Source organism: Mastomys coucha, chromosome X (genome assembly GCF_008632895.1).
Source record: "Mastomys coucha isolate ucsf_1 chromosome X, UCSF_Mcou_1, whole genome shotgun sequence".
NCBI classification, from domain to species: Eukaryota; Metazoa; Chordata; class Mammalia; order Rodentia; family Muridae; genus Mastomys; species Mastomys coucha.
The window spans coordinates 94,263,649-94,286,779 of NC_045030.1; the positions used below are offsets into that span (position 1 = coordinate 94,263,649).

At 38.7% G+C, this 23,131-nt stretch overlaps 1 protein-coding gene across 3 annotated transcripts in view; it reads right to left on the reverse strand.

Annotated features, from left to right (window-relative positions):
- Positions 1-964: 964 nt before the first annotated feature.
- Pdk3 (pyruvate dehydrogenase kinase 3) overlaps positions 965-23,131 on the reverse strand; it is a 77,146-nt gene continuing 54,979 nt past the window's right edge. For all 3 annotated transcript variants that reach the window (XM_031364887.1, XM_031364898.1, XM_031364907.1), the window contains 3 exons: positions 22,840-22,953; positions 15,335-15,474; positions 965-11,065 (listed from right to left, as the gene is read on the reverse strand). In XM_031364887.1, the coding sequence (XP_031220747.1) occupies positions 11,035-11,065; positions 15,335-15,474; positions 22,840-22,953 (285 nt within the window). In that variant the 3' untranslated portion in view covers positions 965-11,034. The remainder of the gene's footprint in view (positions 11,066-15,334; positions 15,475-22,839; positions 22,954-23,131) is intronic.

Sequence of the window (23,131 nt, forward strand, 5' to 3'; positions counted from 1 at the left end):
TTTTTTTAAGTACCATAAAACGTCAGACTTGGTAAGGGTCTAAGGACTCTCTGGAGTCCGTGTCCATAATTTTATAGAGAGAAAACAACAGCTCAGTTAACAGGACTAACTAGTAACATCATGAATCAGGTACAAGGTTTGTCTCCACTCCTTGAGACTGCTAGTTTCTATCGATTCACACACACTAGAGTGGCTATGTGCCTTTCATATTAAATTTGAAAACAGCATCCCTTCACTACTGAATCCTTAGTATGAATGACACACTGCTAAGTAAAATAAAGGTTCCATCTTTTTATCTAGGAAACACAGAGTTGCACCTAAATCTATTTGAGGGCATTAGTATTTGCTGCTACCATGGAAAAAAATGAGCCTTTAATTGAAGTCCCTGAATCATCTTTAGATGCTCCCAAGTTTACATTCCTAAAATCACTTTCCTCAAGAATTTATTAATATTTCTGAGCCTTTAACCCCAGGAAATCTGAGTCAAGAGAGCTGAGGGAAAACTTGGGGCTTTGTATTTAATCATCTGGGCAGGTGCTTTGCCCAGAACAATCAAGTTTATACCTGTTTACACAGTCTACAGCATAATAGTGTTCCTTTCACCCAAAAGTGTCCCAACTGGACGTTATATGGTCCACTGAACCCCAAACATTAACTGTATTTAGAAAGATGTCACAGAAACAATTTACTGCTATGCATTTCCGGTGTTTTACCCATAGGATGGATATTCCCTAAAATGTGATTTCAATGTACTCTGCTCCAGGGAACCCAAGTAATTGATGTTTTTGCCCTCTAATCAATCAAAAAAACCTTGTCAGGGCCCTTGTGCATCCCAGGCAACTTGCAAAAGAGCATGCTGCTGCTTATGGATTCAATTGCAGAAACAGAAGGCAAAGTTTATCCATGTGTCGGCGATGAGAATACAGACCAGAGAGCACAGAAAACAGCACACTGATGAGCTGTGAAGATCAACTGCCATTTTATTGTTCTGGTTACCAGGGTACAGAAGTGCCTGTGTGCGGCAGGATTGGTTTGCTTATGACAAACAACAGATCGCTTAGCAACTCATGAGGAGCACAGTCCAAGCCACACACGTCTCGGTTGTGTTTTTCCAACAGTCACAACATACTTCTCTCCGTAGAACGTGGAGTGATAAATGACCCCATCTAGTCATCCTTCATTAATGACAGCATAACGCATGGGGCTGAGTTCATTTTACAAACCACAACGTTGCTCGGGAACTGTGAATATGTGTGTGTGTACATTCATCACTGTAATTTAAGTCAACAGAGGCACAGAGAGAATCAGCTCAGACTTGTACTTATGGGTACAAACTCTGCAATGAACATTCATTTCATGTGTAAGTTAATATTTGTCTCTTATCAAAGCAGCAATTATTCCATGTAGACAACCCTAATAAGTCAAGGGGTTACAAAGAGAACTTGGCAAAGCACTGAACTTTTCATTCACACCTCTCGCCCCGTCCAAGTGCCTCCTAGGCATTCCGAGGTCATGTTCTAAGTATGGGAAACAGTTCCATTTCAAGCACTTGGGTGGGAACTTGGAAGAGCAAATGCTCTGCTTATAAACTTTAAGCAGCAATTATGACTTCATATCACGTTAAAGCATGAACTCAGCAGAGATTAAGGCTAGCCTTCCCTTCCTTCTAATAGTGTCATTGTCCAGGAATGACTCAAGCAGAACTTGAGCTCCAAGTCTGAGTATGGCGTTAAGAGAGAAGCATCTGGAACAATGAACAGAAGGAAAAGTGTGGAGATGACAGGACCTAATTCCTGTAACAATTCACAGCAATTTGTTTCCTGTTTTCAATGCTAGGGGTGGAAGCCAGGCCACTACACATGCCAGGGAAGTTCTCAATCACTGAGCTACATCCCCAGCCCAGTTCCTCGAACATTTGAAATTAATTAGTGCTTTATAAGTTATAGGAAAACTTTGCTGTCCACCTGAGTCAAGACACACTTATTACTCTCACAAAATGTCTATTGGTCTAAATACTGTCTCAGCTCTAAAAGGAACTTTTTTGTTGTTGTTGTTTTGAAACTGGATTTCTGTGTATAGCTCTGGCTGGCCTCCAACTCAGAGATCCACCTGCCTCTGCCTCCCAAGTGCTGGGATTAAAGGAGTGTGCCACCACCACCCTGCATAAGAGGAGCTTTTTGATGTGAAAAGAAACCAGTTGACTTGGTGATGTTTCCCCAGGAAGTTACATAAACACTCAGCAAGAAAGGGAACAGACATTGTTGGCCCTTCTACCTTCCTTTCCATGCTGGATAAACAGTTGGGAAAATTCTGCCTCCTGAAAGGACCTGCGGCAGGCAGTCTCAATCAAGTCTTTTCATATCCTTGTAAGTTACAGGCTTCAGTTGTCAATATGTTCAAAAAACCTAATTAAACCTGTGATATTAAGCTCAACATTTAAGATAAAGGTATAAGTCAGTTCTTTCTAAAAAACATATGCTTTTTAATTAAAATAAAGATTAAAGCTTCTCAAAATGATTCAAATGACAACAAAATAAAACAAAACAGAAATTATGTGAAATGGATTCCACAATGTAAACAATATCACACTTGAATCTTGTCCTGAGTGACTTCACAAACTCTTTCTAGACCTGACATTCAGCAAAGCTAAATGGTGACTGTCACTGACTTGTCGTCACGGTTAACTTTCACAATCTCCTTGTGACTAGCATGCATCAATACCTAAGAGATGTTCACATTGAATGCTATGGTTGCACTTTTTTTTCTCAAGAAGAATCGGGAGGGTAAGGTCATTTTAAACATGAAGCAGTTCTGCTGTGAATATGAATTCTATTGGAAGTGTGCCAATTTCAATCAATTTGCAATGTCAGGCTGAGCTGGAGAGCAATTAGACCGGTCCCACCTGCCAGACTTCAGCACCTCTTTACTGAGCAATCTGCAGGGCCAGCATTGCTCAGTTACCATACGCACAGATCTTTGACATTTGCAAGTTATCCAGAGCATTTACAATAGGCCACTTTTAAAGGAAGTCAAGATTACTTAAATGGGATGTTCTTATAGGTGAAAGTTCACCATCTCAAAATGAACCAGTTCTGAAGGAACATAGAATCTTCCCTGAAAAGGCACTAAACAAATGGCCACACAGAACTCAACAAGAAGGGGATTTCTCTTCTCAAAAGAGGGCTTTAGACCTCTGTCTCTGTCCTACACAAAGGAAGGAAATTTGGGCATCACTTCTTGTGAAAAGGACAAGTTCAGGTTTCCTGGGTAAGCTTACACGGCTGGGATGACAATGCCTTTGAAAGTCTCACTGTGAAACTTAGGCAAGTACCAAATCTGAACGTTAACAGTTCCAGATTTGATCAGAGCCCTTCCCCGAGACAGGCAAGGGGAGAGAGAAATCTCCACTCTGGAACAAATAGCATCTAAAATCAATTTGGTCTATGTTTTATCTTCTCTTTTTTTTTCTTTTAAGTGAGCACTTTCTGCGAAGGGACGCCTGGGCCGAATGCTTTCATACACTCGCTCCCCTGATACTTCACTTAAAGCCACCGTTTGGTAAAGAAATAAAAACATTAGCTCTCATCATTTCCACAAACGAGGTGGGATCCTGAGAGAATTCGTCGGAAGGAAACTGTAATTCAGTTTTGCAAACTATAATAGGAAGAAGTTAGAGCAGGCTTAATGGAAGCCTGGAGTGTTTAGAATCTTTAAAGAATGCAAGTGTAATTTGGTACTTTTGAAAATCAGAATCTAAAAAACAAATCCAAGATACCTCTCTATGTAAATTAAAGCTCACGCCATGGTATTCAAAGGGAAGATGATTTACATAATCTACTATACTCCATCTTTTTTAGTAATTAACCTTCCTGAGGCTGATTTTGTTCTCCTTACTGTTTGCTTAGCTAAAATGCTTAATAAAATTTCTACAGAATATATTACCCTCTCCATAGATGAATATTATTTTGAACTACAATCTGACAAAAAAAACCTAACTATGTTTAATTATGCTTGATTAATCCAAATGTCACTGAGAGATTTAGAGAAGTATTTTTCAGGTGAAGTTCCTACCCCTCTCTTCAGTGTCCCATCCCGGACTACTTGCCCTCAATTTTACTAGCTCAACTCTCTCGTCCTTTTAGAAAGTCTCAACTAAAATCCAACAGTCCTAACTGGACCGGAGATTGCACACATAAAGTTTTATTTCTTTTCATATCCAAAGGACTTGAGGACAGACTTCCATCAAAGGCTGTCACCACTATGAATTGGTTGGTACTGTGCCTGTAGTCACCCACACTTAAGGGGCAAGCACGTGGAGAACTGAGGTCAGTTCTGCAACTTGGGTAAAATTGTTTTGTACAGCAAAATGCACATACAGGATATCTTGACTTAATTAAAATACCAAAGGATATTGTGAGACGAGGGGTGCTTTTCTTTAATTCAGGTAAGGACCTATCGGACTTGGTCCTGATGTTCCAAGGTGATTCTGTTCCTGTAAAAGCTGGCTGTTTAAGCTAAAGGATGAGAAGTTGGATGTCCCTACAGATACTATTAAACACATTCCCTCCCATTCCCTCCCTTTCTCCCATCAGTTAAAGCTCCTACTCAGATCTGCTCCAAGAATTCAGAGAGGTGGGTATAGAGAAGGGTGAGTCTGCCCTGTGGCTCTAATATTCCCTTTGAGGGAAAATGAACCTCCTGCCAGGAAGCTGAGGGTGGCACACACGAATTAACAGCCCATGTTCTGGCTACTTCAAACTATATCATGGAGATTAAGGGGAATCTATGCTCCTCCTTCAGAGAAAGATGAAAACCCAGGACACAATTCTCCAGACTTGTGTGGCTGGGGCACTGCCTTCATTTTGTCAAGTGACTACAGCTGATATCAACTGGTAGACTTCCGAGGGAAGCCTTCTTGGCTACTCCCTTCCTCTGAAAGGAGCTCGTGTTAAATAGGGTCTCCTGACAAGCAGCGACTTTTACTCTAGCTTCATTATCCCGAACCTTCTAAATTTCAGATTAAAACATTACATTTATTTAGAGAGTGTGTGTGCACGTATTACACACAGCATATGTGCAGAGGTTAGTTGACCACGTGCTGCAATTGGCTCTTTCCTTCTACCATGTGGGACATGGAGATTGAGCTTGGTTGTCAGTCTTTGGCAAGCATCTTTACCAGCTCAGCCATCACATTGGCCCTTAAATGACCGTTTCTGAAGTCCTAAAAAGATATATCCGAATCTGTGCTGAGTTTCTGTTACAAAGACTCAAATGACGGCCCTTATTATTCCATGAGATTTGACGGTGAAAGCTGGCCCTTCTAAGCAGACCCCTTGCTCCCTCTTGGCCAGGGAGACAATGGCTGGAATGGGCCCAGGCCCATGCTACCTACTGAAGCTGTAGAACAAGGGCCTCAGGAAGGACCCTGCACAGTCCAGTGAAGAGTCAAGCACAGAAGACAGCCTTTCACAATTCAGACTGATAGCTTAAAAAGGAGAAACTTGGGAAAATCTGAAGAAATTTAAGACTCTCATTTCTCCCCACCAGTACTTGTTTCCCAAGTGAAGCACAAAAATCGTTCTATCTTGTCTCCGTGAGAAGGGAAGCTCATGAGGCAGGGATTTCACTCTGCTTTGGTCATTGTCACATGTCCAGCAGTGAGTATAGTTTCTAGCATGTGGTAACACAGTATTGAAATCGAAGGCTGGACTTCATCTTCCGTCCCATGACTCCTGTCTTCCACCTTCATTTCCAGTCTAGCTTAGTTGAGGACACCTGCCTTCAGTCATCTACTTCACACCGGCACAACCCACGGCAAAGGCTGGCCTCAGGGAAACGCCCTGCCTCATGCACAGTTTGGGGGACACTGCAAGGCAACCTCTGTAGGCCTAGATCACTGAATGGGAACTCTGCAGGTGATAAAGTTTGCTGCTGGCTGTCAGCTAGAATGTTCCAGCTATTGAGGGAGGGAAGGAAGTTTCAATCCTACAAGCATTCCAAATAAGGCTTTGCTTCATGATCTACCTGCAGATACACTTTCAAAACAGTATCCCATGTTCTTCTATGGTAGGCCCCAGACCTACAAACTATTTGAATGTGTATTCATAAATACCAAGAATAAGCCACAACAAAGACTTCACACCTCGTTCCTTATATCCTTCCCTCCTTTCTTTACCCTTTGTTCTTCCTTTCTTCCTCCCTCCTGTCCATTTTCTTCTCCTCTACTCTTTCACACCGGCTCTCACTTCCTACCCTAGACTGGCCTCTCACTTGTTCCTGGTCTCCTCTCTTGCACAGTGGCATTGCAGGGGCACCTCATCAGAACCAACAGAGTTTTCTATTAGTGAACCACATTTGAACATGCTTGCTTGAAAAGAAAACATGTCACAGCGAAGAAGCTCTTAAAATGGCCAACACCAGACATCAGCGAGGCTGCTACAAACTGCTAATACAACAAGCTTATACTTCTCTTGATAACCGATTATGTCCACCTAGTTTGAAGTATTCTACCATGTTTAATGAACTAATTAATCACTGTCAGTGGCTGATAACTTCTCAAGTTTATTAAAATTTCACATGTCCCCGGTTTTCAAGCCAGGAGGTACTATTATCTCTAATCAGTGTGACAGGAACTGGAGTTAAAAGTTATCTTTTCATCCAGAACAGCAAACAAAAATCCTGCATTGATTAGTTAATGGTGCTCTCCTGCTGGCAATACTGGTTCTTTCTGTTTGCTAACATATAGATTATGAAGGACATTATCTTTAAAGTCAATGTTTAAGCATCTGGACCACTGGGAAAGGCAGCAGAATAAATGTATGTTTGTAAAGTGTTCTCTCCCTCCTGGCCAGCGCATATGTCTGAAAAATAATCAAAAAGCCATCTATGATGAAATTAATAAAAGCCACAATCCCATACCATGGACTCCAGGAGTGTGCCTGACACATTAAGCAAAAGATACACAAATCCATTCTGGAAAAAGAATGATTTCAGAAACCACTAAATTTAGACCAAAAAAGGCTTAGTCCTCAAAGAAATAAGGCATCAGAGAGTAATAACTTAATGAGCCAAGAGAAGTAAATTAAAAGATAAGGTCATGACAAGTGAAAGGAAGTACAGGGCCTAGGAAAAACAGTAGAGAAAATCAGTTGGTGACATGGGGGGTAAGACTGAGGGGTGGAAAAATCACACATGAAGGAAGACACAGAGATGAAAACCATAAAGATTAATGTGAAAGACAGATAACACAATGCAGATAGAGAAACACCTTTCTGAAGAACAGTACAAAACTACATAAAATGTAATAAGGCCTGATATGGGACTAGCTAAAACTTACCAGGAAAAGCCAAGAGACAAGTGCTAACCCTGAGCTATACTGAAATGAAGTTACAAAATACCAAGAACAAACACACGACCATGCCAAGCAAGCAGGCTATCTACAAAACTGAAGGAAAAAAATCCATTTATACTCATGGACCTTGGAGCACCAGCAGCTATACACCATAAAGTTGCTAAAGATCCAAGGCTCCTCCAACAGCTAGCCGAGCTATTATAAGTAATGACAACAGAAAGAATGTGCAAGAGCAGTTAATTGAAGCTATAACTGAGTCTACCAAAACACAAAACCATCAACTTCCAAATGTAGAAGTTTTATACAAAAAGGCTGGCAGCAAGCACTGATCTCATTCAAATATAAACTCTCATCATGACCCACACTGATCTAAAGTTCTGTTTCATGAGGCAAAAGCTGCCTGGTCCATTTGTCTCCTCTAAACATGCCGGAAAGGAAAAACACAAAAGAAAACATTTCCTGAGTAGAACTGCCTTGCATTACAGAGAACTTTTGACTTAGAGATTATCCTTGAGGGTTAATATGCTCAAGAAATTCGTCTTAAGAGACAATCCTAAGCACTTGACATATTGGTCAGAGCAATGACCCAGGAACAAGAAGACCCAAGCACAGAACACAGGTTCTACTTCTTACTCCCCATGGCTCCTTAGCAAGCCACTAAAGTGCTTTGGAAATCACATGAAAAATAAAAGCTACTTTGCACAGTCTACCTACAGCCATTGTAAGGATCACATGGAGTGCTGAATGCTGAATTCTTTGGAATCTCTAAGAAAGCTATAAAACCATGTCACAAGATAGAAAGAAGCCCTTGTATAGTGAATCTGAAACCAGATATTCAGAGACAAAGAATCAGACGGCTCATGTGGATTCATTTCTGAATCCTGTCACTTATCCACATTTTTAAAGCCATCTCTTAGCACTATAAAAAGAAATTCAGTACTGCTACAGCTCTTGATGTGAATCATTACCAATTTCAAGTTGGGGATATCTGAAGAACTAAGAAAGATGTTTCCACACCAGCCATTGTAAATTTCTGTTAGTTTTCACCCTTTGACTGAACACATACAACATATTACATACCTACTGTGTGCCAGGTACTGCTTCAAATAGTACACACAGCACCCCAAATACTTAAAATAGAACAAAAGTATAAATGGAAGGGCATTACAGAGAAATGGGGAAGAATTCAGCTGAAAAGTGGTCAATATCAATTTGTAATATATGCAGAAATCCATAAAGAACGCAAAGTACTCTCAAAGTACATAAAGACTCTTGTACTGCTAGCAGAGAGGATACATAAATTAGTCAAGGGATGAACAAACTGTGAGAACACAAGATGTTCCTGAAACTCCTCTTATGCCTGCTTTGGAGCTGAGGTTAAATTATTGATGACACAAAGACAGGAATGGCTGGAATGCACCAGGCTTGGAATGAGTTATGCCCAAGACTATTAGAGGACTGTGGATTAAATCCTTAAGACCTTTAAACAAAAGCTGGCTTTCCAAAAAGACAATGAATATGACAAGGTATTTCTACACACTACCCAGCCCTTCTGTGGCATCTGTTTTGGAAGTGCGGCAATCAATAGGCAGTCTTTAAACAATAAAAAAGGTGCTGAAGCAAGGTAATATGCTATAATGTGAACCTGCTGTTCTCCCACGGTCAAACTTGCAAGTGTAAAGGAAGATGGCTGGAAACTGAGACTCAGGAAGATATGGACATACTGTCTGGTATTGGGTAGCCAAGGTCTTTAAACATAAGTATTTTCACAGCTTTTCCATCCTAGGAAAATGGTCATACAGCTTAACCTTCAAGACACCAACTTAAGACAACTTAGACTTATGACCCATGAGTCTCATCAGTCTCTCTGAAGTTTATCAACATTTTCTTGGTTTGACTCATGACATGTCAGCTTTGCAATGAGGTCTTTCTAAAGACAAAAGGAGCCACCAGAGACTCAGGTAATACAAGGAAATGGAAGAAAATCAGATGCTGTGTGACTCAAAGAAACCTATAACTGAGTCAAGTGCAGCTAAGTCAGAGCAAACCTCTGAGGCAAAGCCCTTCACCATGGAGGCAGTGGGGAGGGCTACACTGCTACAGCAGTAATGAAAAATCACTTTCTCATTGATCTCATTAATGTTATCATTACTCTCAATGAGGAGTAATGATAATCACTTTCAAATTTTTCTGAGCTGAGTCTTGGTACATAGCCCAGGCTATGATCATGATCCTCCTGTCTCAACATCTGGAGAACTGAGATTGAAGGTGTGTGCCACCACGCCTGGCTACAAACTAAAACTTCTTAAATCTCGATTCAACATTGAAGAACTGGACAGAAACATTCATACATATAGTAAATGATAGTAGTTGTCAGCACAGATGACATATATGAGGGAAATATAGTGAGGAGAGAAACACATAGGGAGCTGGATAGGCTGGGTATTGCTCTGAATCCACACTCTCAGATAGCCTCTATTATTAAGGATAAATATCACGTCATTTCTTTTCTCTTAACACAAGTCCTCTGCTAACTCCTACTTCTAACTTTTAACAAAAGAGATTATAAAAGTCAGACTGAGAGCCAGGTGGTAGTGGAGCATGCATTTAATCCCAGAATTCAGGAGGCAGAGACAGGTGGATCTCTGTGTATTCAAGGCCAGCCTGGTCTACAGAGTGAGTTCCACGACAGCCAGAGCTACACAGAGAAACCCTGTCTCGAAAAACCAAAATAAAAGAAACAAAGAAAAGGTCAGATTGGGTGGACAGTTCTAAAACTGGTGAAAGTAATGACAAGTATCAAGGTTTATACCATTTTTGAAAATAATGTGACAATCTCTATTACAGTGAGTTGAGTACATGACACAGGAACTTGGAGTCCATAAGATGACTACAAGAGGAATTTCATACAGCAAACAAACATAGCGTAGCTTTCATGGAAACATACACCTGCACTTCCCACTCTTCACAAGTCTGAATAGATCAGCAGGTGATTTTTCCACTTAAAATCTTCCAAACCAAGATGTTAAGTGAGAAATTCCAAGACAACGTTTAGAGTGCTTTAATCAATGGAACAGAAGTAAGCAAATGAACTTTAAAGTAAAATTGATACAGATGGATAGGTCCTAACATCCAAGTACCACACCTCACAATGAGAATCTGGTCAGATGAAGGGGGCACAAAGGTCCAAATCAGAGAGTGAAGGGAGATGTATATGGGACAGGAAGAACCCCAGTACCGAATTTTCAAGATGAGCTCCACTGATGCCTCCCAGTCCACAAGCCATAGCTGGAGGTTTGGTCACAAACAGCAACAGTAGGACCTGCTGTATCTGGAATGAGGAAGGAGCTCAGAATGCTGGGAAGACTTCAGACACTAAACTCCATAACAAGGTGCACAGTATAGGGTACACGAGCGCTAGGAGGTTCTGTGCTCTTTTGTGACGGGTGCTAAGGATGCCACAGCAAGACACTATGAGAAATTGCTCAAGCTACAACTTTAGTGAAAGATATGTTGGGAATCACTATGGGAAGGGCTCCATGGACATACTGAGCAAATATAAAGGAAGAAACTAAGCATTGGGATAGCAATAATGTCATGGTTAAGAGTTGGTAGAAATATAGGTCTCTGGTTGACTTGCAGAAGGTAATCTTTCTTCAGAGACGACCACAGCACTCAGCTTTCTAGAAAGTTCTATTACTCTTGATCTTGTCCCTATAAAGAAAAGAATCCAGAGAGCTCATGAGTATAGTCTCCTTTATTTTAACCAAAACTTATTCAAAACATTTACAGTAGTAATTCCAAACCTTTGCCTTAACTCAGAATTGTTTTTCTATAGTTAGTATAAAAAAATGGCATTCTATTATTTATGTAAACTTTACAACAGTTTTTTACTTTCAATTAAAAATTTTATTAGAAGCCAGGTGTGGTGGCATATGCCTTTAATCCCAGAACCCAGAAGGCAAAGACAGTTGGATCTTTGTTGAGTTTGAGGCCAGCCTGAGATATCACAGTGAGTTCCAGAACAGCCAGGGTTATATAGAGAAACCCTGTTTCAAAACACCAAAGAAAAAATTGATTAGAACTATAAAGTGACTACTAATGCATATGGGCTTTCTTCTTTGCCTGAGAAAGTCTCAATTTGGAACAATAGTGGGGGTTGTAAATGTTGAATATATCCCAATGACTTAGCTGTATGCTTCAAAAGAGCAAACCATGTGGCATGAAAACCATATCTCAATAAAACTGCTGCTTTAAAAACTAACTAAAGAATCCATCTTTTAGACCTCTTTCCAAATAAGGCCTGACTGTCCCATTTGTGTGCCTTTCCTGAGCATTTATTCTGTTATTCTATTTATAGAGCTTAACAATTTTAAACTGCCAATCTAACTACTTTAGGGTTTTTTGTGAAATTTGTTTGAAAACATGCTGGAAATTAGGGCCGATCTTTAATTAGCATCCAATATATTAAGCTATTTCCTATGGGTGTCACTATGTAACTCTACTTGTCCTGGGATTTGCTAAGTAGACTAGGGTAGCCTAAAAGTCACAGAGATCCATCTGCCTCTGACTCCCACTGATGTCCAACAAGATATTTGGCCTATATACAGACTGAAAATGGGATTGGAGGAAGCTGATCTGATACAGGCTTTCAAGCTAATCTGCTTGTCACTGGCTGAGAATTGGTAACACTCACACACTCTCCTCTCTCCCTCTCTTTGTGTGTGTGTGTATGTGTGTGTGTATGTGTGTGTGTGTGTGTGTGTGTGTGTGTGTGTGTGTGTCCCCGCAAGAGAAAGAGATGTTATCAAGCCTTGTGTAGCTGGTCAGAGTACAACCCTTCCTTGGGAAAAAAAAATCACCCACTGTGGGGACAGCAGGGATAACTTTCTTGATACTATCACATGATTATGGTGAATGACTTAATTCCTTTAAACTTCCTGTTTTGAGGTGAGTTGCATGGAGATCCACCATGTATTTCTGCAGGAAAAATAAAGAAGCCGTACAGATGCCTTTTACTCTTTATGCCACTCATTAGAAAACACTAGCATTTACTATAATGGTATAAAACTGCAAAGGTATATAAAGTATATACCTTTATACACTCCATAATATGTTAAAGATTTTAAGAATCGAGGTTTGGGCTGGAGAGATGGCTCAGCAGTTGAGAATACTGACTACTCTTCCGAAGGTCCTGAGTTCAAATCCCAGCAATCACATGATGGCTCACAACCATCCCATAATGAGATCTGACACCCTCTTCTGGTGCATCTGAAGTCAGGTACAGTGTACTTATGTATAATAATAAATAAATCTTTTGAAAAATTGAGGTTTATATGTTAAGGAGTATATTAAAAAACTTTATATATAAAGAGAAATATATATGTATATAATAAAAATCATTAGAGAGAAATAATCAATGTTAAAATAGAATGAAACTATCAATATGAATTTAGGTATATGGATATATGCATACACATATGTATGTGTATGTTCAGAACCTCTGTCCAGAAAAGGGGCTTAGAAGAGGTATACTGTCTACCCCATCCTCCAAGATTAGGCTCTCTAATACCTGTTAAAAAGAACTTTAAAATGGCTGATTCCGGGATAGGAGCAGAGGGTGGAAGATGATCTTAGGATATATGCTAGGCAACAAGGTAGGACAACTTTCAAAAACTAACACAGTTTGGTCAATACAACACAGAAAATCAAGTTCATAATAACTCCCACTATCTAAAAGTGTACAACAAAAAGGACAGTGACTGCCATATGCAGTATCATGAATGGATTTCACAGTGGACAAAGATGACAAGGGGACATATTTACATGTGCTTTTTGTTCTGTATTTTAAAAACACCTCCAGCGATGGTCAGAAAACATCTATGGTAGAGAAAAGAGGAGAACAATCTGGCTAGAAATGAGTCTTCCAGGGTATCAGAAACAGAGATGTAAATGTAGGTCAAGCCATAGATTTAAGATTCCTACTATATGTTATAAACTTCAGTAAAAATGTGTTGAGTGAGTATATGTATAAAATAATAAAATACTTTGAAATCTACAATGCTCAAAACCACGAGGCAAGAAACGTGTCCCATCCTTTAAGGCAGAGGTTTTCGACCCCTGGGTCACAGCCCCTAGGGTACTGAATGACCCTTTCACAGGGGTCACCTGAAGCTATCCGAAAATACAGATAGCTATGTTTCATAACAGTAGCAAAATAATTTTGAAGTATAAACAAAAATAATTTCAGAGGCAGAGGTCAGCAAGCATGAGGGTCAGAGCACTAGGAAGATTGAGAACCACGCCACAGAGGGACCAGACACCACCTAAATTATGGGCTACCCACACAATCACCAATAATGGATTAAGCAGAAATCATGACTCTAAACATATAATTCTGCAACAGTACTGATGGAGTGTTCCAGCAAAATAGCATTAAAAAGCTCCACTGAGAGCCTTTGTAATAACTTCTGACTTCTACCAAATATCGTAATAAGGAACAAACTAAATGATATTTCAGAAATGAACTAAATAAATCAAGGTGAGGATGTTTTCTGACATGGTCTTCCAATCACAGCACTTTCTATATTCAAAGCAACTTGAGACTATCCAGATATGTCATGTGGTCCTGGAATGGATCCCAGTTTGGAAAATTCAGGATATTTTTAATGGACGAAAGCTAATGACATGGAAAAATAAAGAGTTAAATGAAACCAATGCATATTGTTCAACAGGATGAAAAGTGATCTCATTTGAAGGAAAAAATAGTATATATACATATATACATATACACACACGTACACATAGCAAATTATCTAAAATAATATACACAAAGCTATCCAGAGCAATGTTTGAGTTGTAAAATACAGTGGTGGTTTTTACTTTCTATTTTCCCCCTATTTTGGTTTCTTGAGACAGGGTTTCTCTGACTATCCTGAAACTCACTCTGTAGATCAGGCTGGCCTTGGAACCACAGAGGCCTGCCTCTGCCTCCCAAGCGCTGAGATTAAAGGTGTACGCCATCACCACCCAGCTTTTCCTTTCTTTTTACTTAATGTTTTCTAGATTTTCTGTTGTTATTTTGTTTTTTTAACACACAAATTAAGAAAAGATAATTTTTAATTGAAAAATTGGAAACTAAAGACTAGATTATTTTCCTAATTAACATAAAACAGTGACAGCAACAACTTTTCATTTTTAATAATTCAGTGTGATAAACGATACATTATAGAGAACCTACCATCAGCTACTTTTAAGTGAACAGCTTGGTGGCTTGGGCATATTCATACCATTGCACAAGCATCACCATTAACTAGACCTAGACCTTTCTTATCAACACAAACAGAAAGTCTGTACTCATTAACAATTCCCTGCTGTAGCTCCCACGAAAGCCCTGGCATCCATCCTTCTACCTTCTGACTCTGAAATGATCACTGTAGGTATCTCATAAAAGTGGAATATCATCATTTGTGCTTAAGTATGGCCTGTTCTACATCAAATAAGGACTTCAAGATTCATCTACATTGAAGCATGCATCAGAATCTCCTTTTTAAAGACTAGATAATATTTCGCTGTGTGAATTAACTACATTTTGATTAAATTTAGTTTCAGTTTTCAGTTTTAACCCACAAAATTTCTCACCATTTCTGTCAATTTCTAAGACTGACAATAAACTGAAAACTTAATTGTTTTAAAACATTCCCAGTAGAATAAGCCCTAGTTCACTGTCAATACCTCTGAAGTACAAGGATTCCTAGGACCGAGGGAATTCCATTTACAGGATGAATTCTAGCTACCCAATTCTTGTTCTCCTTTTCAGCATAAAAGTCTTTCTCCAAGCATTCTTGTTTCTAAGGATCACTTTGCTTTTCCAATGATAAAGCCACAGAGAATGTATGGTGTAAAACACTGTTCAATTGTCTACCTGGTACTTTCTGGAGACAAATCAGATATTTTATAATGGAAATCGAAGTGGTTCCTTACTGCTTAGCCTTGTATTTTGATGCATCCCTTGGTTCACTGCTGGGATTGCTCCAGTCGTCAGCTTCAGGAGTGGTCTTGTAATGGCGCCATGCAGACTTATTGAAAACTGGCAGTCTCTCAAAGGATTCACTTGAAAGGGCCTATTATAAAAAAATACATACACCAAAGATCTAGGATACTATTTTTCTCATATGAGACTCAGATTTTACTCCCTAAAATACCAGTAACCATATCTTTATTTTGGAAATATTAACATTTATTTTATAGATTTACTTAGACTAACCAGGAAAACTATCCTGAACCCTTTGTAAATGAGTGAAATCATTTGCTCACTCACTCATGCAAAATCAATACTGAAACAATATGACAGAAACAAAGTATATTGTAATTCACTTACTACTGCTTTGAGATACTTAATAGTGTTGATAGTATGTGTTAAGATCAATCATTTTTTGTTCAAGAGGCAACTGCTGTCCAAAAAAAGCCAAGAAGAAATAAAGTCTAATTCACACCACACTTATAAACATTTGCCATCATGTGCCATTAAACATCACATCATTTATGTAGCTCAGTGGTAGTAGAGACTATGTCTAGTATCATGCAGCAGGCTCTGGGCTTTATCTCCAACACCAAAGCAAGCAAACAAGCCCCATCACTGAGATATACATCTAAATGACAGTACAACTGTGATTTCATTTCCAGTAAGGAACTATGCCTCAGGTAAAAAGAATGAGCCAGTTCTACATGACTCAATGTGGAAAGTTCTGCAGGATACATTCCAAACTTAGGAAACAAAACTAACCTGCTGAAATGTCTTTCAAATTAGATTTTAAATCTATTTTATAAGTGTAGAATCAATTCTACTACAGATTTTTGATGTTGCTACATTTCTGAGACTGGGTCTCACTATGTATCCCTGGCTAGCCTGCCTCTGTCATCCAAGTGCTGAGCTTAAGGGTGTGTGCTGCCATGCTCAGCTCCTCTATTAGATTTGTTTGCTTGGTTTGCCTTTGTGATACTGGGAATGGAACCCAAAGCCTTGTACATGTTTGGCACAATCTATATGACTGAGCTACATCCCTAGCCCCTATAAATATAGAATCAACTCTAGGAGAATAGCTTAGCAATGAAGCATTTAAATGTTACTCTATTACCTATTGAAATGGCAAACCAAGATTCTAGAATTCAGAAATAGAAGTCTAACACCACCAACAAATTGAGAAAAACTGAGTTATACAGACCTTAGTTACCAGATGAACATTTTAAATGGCTATTATTATGATTTTATTGATTTTTAAAGATGAATGTACAATGTAAAAGGTTCCATTAAGGCGTTTTTTATCTATAACATGTTTTTGCTGATTCCCCTCCAGCTTTTCTCTTTCATCCCTACATCTGTCCCCTGCATCCCCTCCCTTCAACTCCAGTAGTTTCTGCTTTTTTTTTTTTTTTTTTCGGTTTTTTGAGACAGGGTTTCTCTGTATAGCCCTGGCTGTCCTGGAACTAGTAGTTTCTGCTTTTATGTGCTACTCTCTCTTCATCCTCCTTCCTCAAAAACCTTTCTTTCATCACATGGACCTCTTTATAGCTTTGTGACCTGTCTTGATGCTCATTTCCACATATGTACATATATGTATGTATATATATATATATATATACATACACACATATATATGTATATACATACACACATATATATACATACACACATATATATGTATATACATACACACATATATATACATACACACATATATATGTATATACATACACACATATATATATACATACACATATATATATGTATATACATATACATATATATATGTGTATGTATATATATATATACACAAATTAAAAGCTAAGGTCTGATTCTCCCCCCACCTCTATCAGACCTGAGAATCCTGAACTATACAGATTAGCTTCCCTTCCCCCACCCATCTCTGCTGAGTCCTCTGAGACACCCAAGCTGCCCTGAGCAGTCTACTAAACCCAGTGGACCTCCATTCTCCCACCACCTCTCTGAATACCTTCACCATACCTGCAAATCCTGAACTATACAGACTTGCTGATCTGGAACTACATAGCCCAGGGATGTGCATCAGAGACCTGTCATACCAGGACTATCAAGGATCACCCCCCCCCCCCAATACTTACTACGACAAGAACACCCAGGGACCAAAACCATCCAGATGGCTAAAGGCCCTGGAAAGAACATAATCAACAAGAGCCAGGGCAAAATGACACCTCCAGAGCACAGCTACCCTACTATAGCAAGCCCTGGATATACTAACACAACCGAAACACAAGAAAATGGCCTTAAATCCAATCGTATAAAGATGATAGAAGCCTTTACAGAAAAAGTAAATAAAATCTCTTCAAGAAATATAGGAAAACACAATAAAAAGGTACAGGTCTTTAAAGAGGAAACGAATAAGCCCCTTAAAGACATAAAGAAAAATATAATTAAATGGGTGAATGAAATAAAATAAAACTGTATAAGACCTGAAAGTAGAAATAGAAGCAATAAAGAAAGTACAAACTGAGGGAATCCTGAAGATGGAAAACCTAGGAAGAGAACATGAACACCAGATGCAAGCATCACCAACAGAATACAGAAGTGGGAGAGAGAATCTCAGGCATAGAAGATACAAGAGAAGAAACTAATACATCAGTCAAAAAAATGTTCAAGCTAAAACTTTCCTGACACAAAACACCCTAGAAATCTGGGATACCATGAAAAGACCTAACCTAAGAATAATAGGAATAGAAGGTGAAGAATTCCATCTCCAAGGCCCAGAAAATATTCTCAACAAAATCATAAAAGAAAAAGTTTCCAACCTAAAGAAAGACATGTATATAAACATACAAGAAGCCTACAGAACACCAATCAGACTGGATCAGAGAAAATCCCCCTTGCATATAATAATCAAAATAGATTATTACATTTTCTATAGAACAAAGAAAGAATATTAAAAGCTGCAAGGGAAAAAGGCCAGATAACATAGAAAGGCAGAACTATCAGAATTATACCTGATTTCTCAACAGAGACTCTAAAAGCTAGAAGGGCCTAGACAGTTATCTTGAAACCTCTAAAAAACCACAGGTACCAACCTAGACTACTATACCCAGCAAAATACTCAATCACCATAGATGGAGAAGCCAAGACATTTCAAGACAAATCCAAATTCAAACAATATCTATCCACAAATCCAGCCCCACAGAAAATACAAGAAGAAAATTTCAACAGATGGAGGTTAACTACATCCAAGAAAACACAGGAAATATGTAATTACATACCAGCAAAAACAAGGTTAGCATGAGCACGTTCGTACAGCACACCAACATTAAAATAACAGGAAATAACAACTAGTGGTCATTAATATTTCTCAACATCAATGGAGTCAACTCCCCAATAAAAAGACACAGGCTATCAGAATGGATGAAAAAACAGGATCCATCTTTCTGATGCATACAAGAAATATACTTCAACAGTAATGATAGACATTACCTTAGAGTAAAGGGATGGGAAAAAGTTTTCCAAGCAAAAAAGCTGGAGTAGCCATTCTAATATCTAACAAAATAGACTTTCAACCAAAATTAATCAAAAGAGACAGGGAAGGACACTTCATACTCAAAAGAAAAATCCACCCAGATGACATCTCAATTCTGAACATCTATACCCCAAACACAAAGGCACCCACATTTATAAAAGAAACATTGCTAAAGCTTAAATCGCACACCAAGCCCCACACATTAATAGTGGGAGACTTCAACACCCTACTCTCACCAACTGACGTGTCATCCAGACAAAAACTAAGCAGAGAAATAAGGAAACTAACAGGCATTATAAATCAAATGGACCTAACAGACATCTATAGAACATTTCACCAAAACACAAAAGAATATACCTTCTTTTCAACACCTCAAGGATCCTTCTCCAAAATTGACCATATAGTCAGTCACAAAGCAAGCCTCAACAGATAAAAGAAAATTGAAATAATGCCTTGTATCTTATCAGACCACCATAAATTAAAGCTAGACTTTACAAACTTCAGAAACACTAGAAAGCCTATACACTCATGAAAACTGAATAACTTTCTACTCAATGATTTCTGAGTCAGGGAAGAAATAAAGAAATTAAAGACTTGCCAAGTGCACACGCCTTTACTCCCAGCACTTGGGAGGCAGAGGCAGGCGGATTTCTGAGTTTGAGGCTAGCCTGGTCTACAGAGTGAGTTCCAGAACAGCTAAGGCTATACAGAGAAACCCTGTCTCGAAACAACAACAAAAACAAAAAACAAAAAAAGAAAGAAATTAAAGACTTTCTAGAATTTAATGAAAATGAAGGCACAACATACCCAAATTTATGGGACACAATGAAAGAAGTGCTAAGAGGAAAGTTCATAGCATTAAGTGCCCATAAACAAATTAGAAAGTTCTCATGCCAGCAATTTAAACGCACACCTGAAAGCTCCAGAAAAAAAAAAAAAAAAGCATACCAAAGAGGAGTAGAAGACAGGAAATCAAAATCAGTGCTAAAATCAATCAGTTAGAAACAAAGAAAACAATACAAAGAATCAACAAAACTAAGAGCTGGTTCTTAGAGAAAATCAACAAGATAGACAAACCCTTAGTCAAACTAAAGGCAGAGAGACAGTATCCAAATAAACACAATCAGAAATGAAAAGGGAGACATAAAACAGACACTGAGGAAATTTAAAGAATCATTAGGTCTTACTTCAAAAGCCTCTACTCCACAAAACTTGAAAATCTTAATGAAATGGACAATTTTCTAGACAAGCACCATTTACCCAAGTTAAGTCAAAATCAGGTAAATGATTTAAACAGCCGTAGGACCCCTAAAGAAATGAAAGCATTAAAAGTCTCCCTCCAAAAAAAAAGCTCAGGGCCAGATGTTCTTAGTGTACAATTCTACCAGACTTTCAAAGAAGAGCCAATATTCCTCAAACTATTCCACAAATAGAAATAGAAGTAACACTGCCAAACTCATTCTAGGGGGCCATAGTCACCCTAATACTAAACCACACAAAGACTCAAGACTGAAAGAGAACTTTAGACCAATTTCCCTTATGAACATTGAAACACAAACTTGCTTGGTATAACTCTAACCAAACAAGTGAAAGATCTGTATGACAAGAACAAGTACCTGAAGAACAAAATTGAAGAAGGTATCAGAAAATGGAAAGATCTCCCACGTTCATGGATAGGTAGAATTAATGTAGTAAAAATGGCAATCTTACCAAAAGCAATCTACAGATTCAGTGCAATCCCTATCAAAATTTCAACACAATTTCTTACAGACCTTGAAAGAGCAATTCTCAACTTCAGATGGAAAGACAAACAAACCAAAAACCAAAATGAAAAACCACAACAAAACAAAACAAAACCCAGGATAGCCAAAGCATTCCTGAATAATAAAAGAACTTTGGGAGGAATCACTGCCCCTGACCTCAAGCTGTACTACAAAACAATAGTGATAAAAACTGCATGGTATTGGTACAGAAACAGACGTTTTGACCTAAGGAATCAAAGACCCAGAAATAAGCCCACACACTTGGACACATGATTTTCGATAAAGAAGCCAAAAATCATACAATGGGAAAAAGAAAACACTCCAATGAATGGTGTTGCTTTAACAGCATGTCTACGTGTAGAAGAATGCAACTTGATCCACAGTCATCATCCTGCACAAAACTCAAGTCCAAGTGGATCAAGGACTTCAACATAAAAAAGGATACACTAAATCTCATAGCAGAGAAAGTGGGGAAATAGCCTTGAACTTAAAGGTTCGGGGGAGACAATTTCCTGAACAGGCTCTAAGATCAACAATTGATAAATAGGACCCCATGAAACTGTAAAGCTTCTGTAAGGTAAAGGACACTGTTAATAGGACAAAACAGCAACCAACAAATTGGGAAAAGATCTTTACCAACCCTATATCTAACAGAGGGCTAATATCCAAAAAATAATGAACTCAAGAAGTTGGACTCCAATAAAGAAAGAATTCTCAACAGAGGAATCTCAAATGATGGAGAAGCACTTAAATGCCCAAAGTCTTTAGTTATCAGGAAATGCAAATCAAAACGACTGTAAAATTGCATTTCACACCAGTCAGAATGGCTAAGATAAAAAGCTCAAGAGACAGCAGATGCTGGCGAGGACATAGAGCAAGGGGAACACTCTTTCATTGCTGGTTGGAATGCAAACTTGTATAACCACTTTGGAAATCAATTTGGCAGTTTCTCAGAAAACTGGGAATAATTCTACCTCAAGATCCAACTATACCACTCCTGGATATATACCCAAAGATGCTCCACAATACTGTAACAGGGACACATGCTCCACTATGTTCACAGCAGTTTTATTTATAATAGCCAGAAGCTAGAAACAACCTAGATGTCCCTCAAGAGAGGAATGGATTCAGAAAATGTGGTACATTTATGCAATGGAGTACTATTCAGCTATTAAAAACAAAGACATCATGAATTTTTCAAGCAAATGGGTAGACCTTGAGAGGAACCTGAGTGAGGTAGCCCAGACCCCAAATGACCAGCATGATATATACTCACTTATATGTGAATATTAGCCATAAAATATAGGATACCCATAGTCACATTCCACAGACCCAAAGAAGTTTACAAAGAAGGAAGGCCCAAGTGAGGATGCTTGAACTCACTTAGAAGGGGAATAAAATAGTTGTAAGAGGCAGATGGAGGGAGGGAACTGCGTGGGAGAGGGGATGGGGAGGGAAATGGGGATGTTTTAGGATCAGGTGTGGGGAGGGACAGGAGATGGCCAGATGGCCATGACAATGCATGAAAACCTGCAACTGGAAGGGGTTGGGGTTAGGGGACATATAGAGTAAGTGTCAGAGACTTTGGTAGGGGAGACTCCCCAAAATCAATGAGGGTGACCTTACCTGAGATTCACAGCACTAGGGACAGAGAACCTAAAGAGGCCACTTCCTGTAGCCAGGCAGGAACCTCAGTGAGGGATAGGGCTACCACCCACCCACACAACTTTTGAGTGGGATGTAAAGTAAAGTTTTTAAAAAGCTAAGATCTTCATGAGAGCAAGCATTTGGTATTTGTCTGATTCTGGGCTACCTCACTTATTTCAAGATTTATGGATAATTTTATAAGTATATTATCATTACTGAATTCTTACCACTTGAGAAATTAAAGCAAGAGATGAGAAGACTTCAGATTATTGGTAATCTGTCTCCTTTTAAACTAGGTTTTTCAATGGACATATAATTTTGAAAAACTAGATCTATGGTAGTAAAAATAAATTTAAGTTCTTATTTCCATGCTACACATTTTGTTATGTCTGGTCATAAAATCAGGGTGAGGCACACCATGGTTTTATAAGTCTGATGCCAAGGTAATAGATGACACAGTGCTCCTTCTTGACTGGTTATGGCTACTTCCAGATTTATAAAGTTAAGAGGCCTTTATACTAACAGAAACAAAACACAGTACCTTCAAATAAATGACTGCATCGGTACCCACTCCTTCCATGGAATACAGTTTTAGATCTCCCTGAAAATACCTGGCATACAGTCGAGAAATTGGCAAGCCATAACCAAATCCAGCCTATTAAGAAAAGAAAATTAATAGAATGAGACCAGTACAAATGCTTCATAGGGGACCACTTACAGAAGATTAAAACAAATCCCTGATTTGGATTTAAATCAAATTAATTAATAACTCAATCTTTTTAATGCTGTGTCTACAATCTATAACCAAAATTCCCTATTTCAAAAAAAAAGCC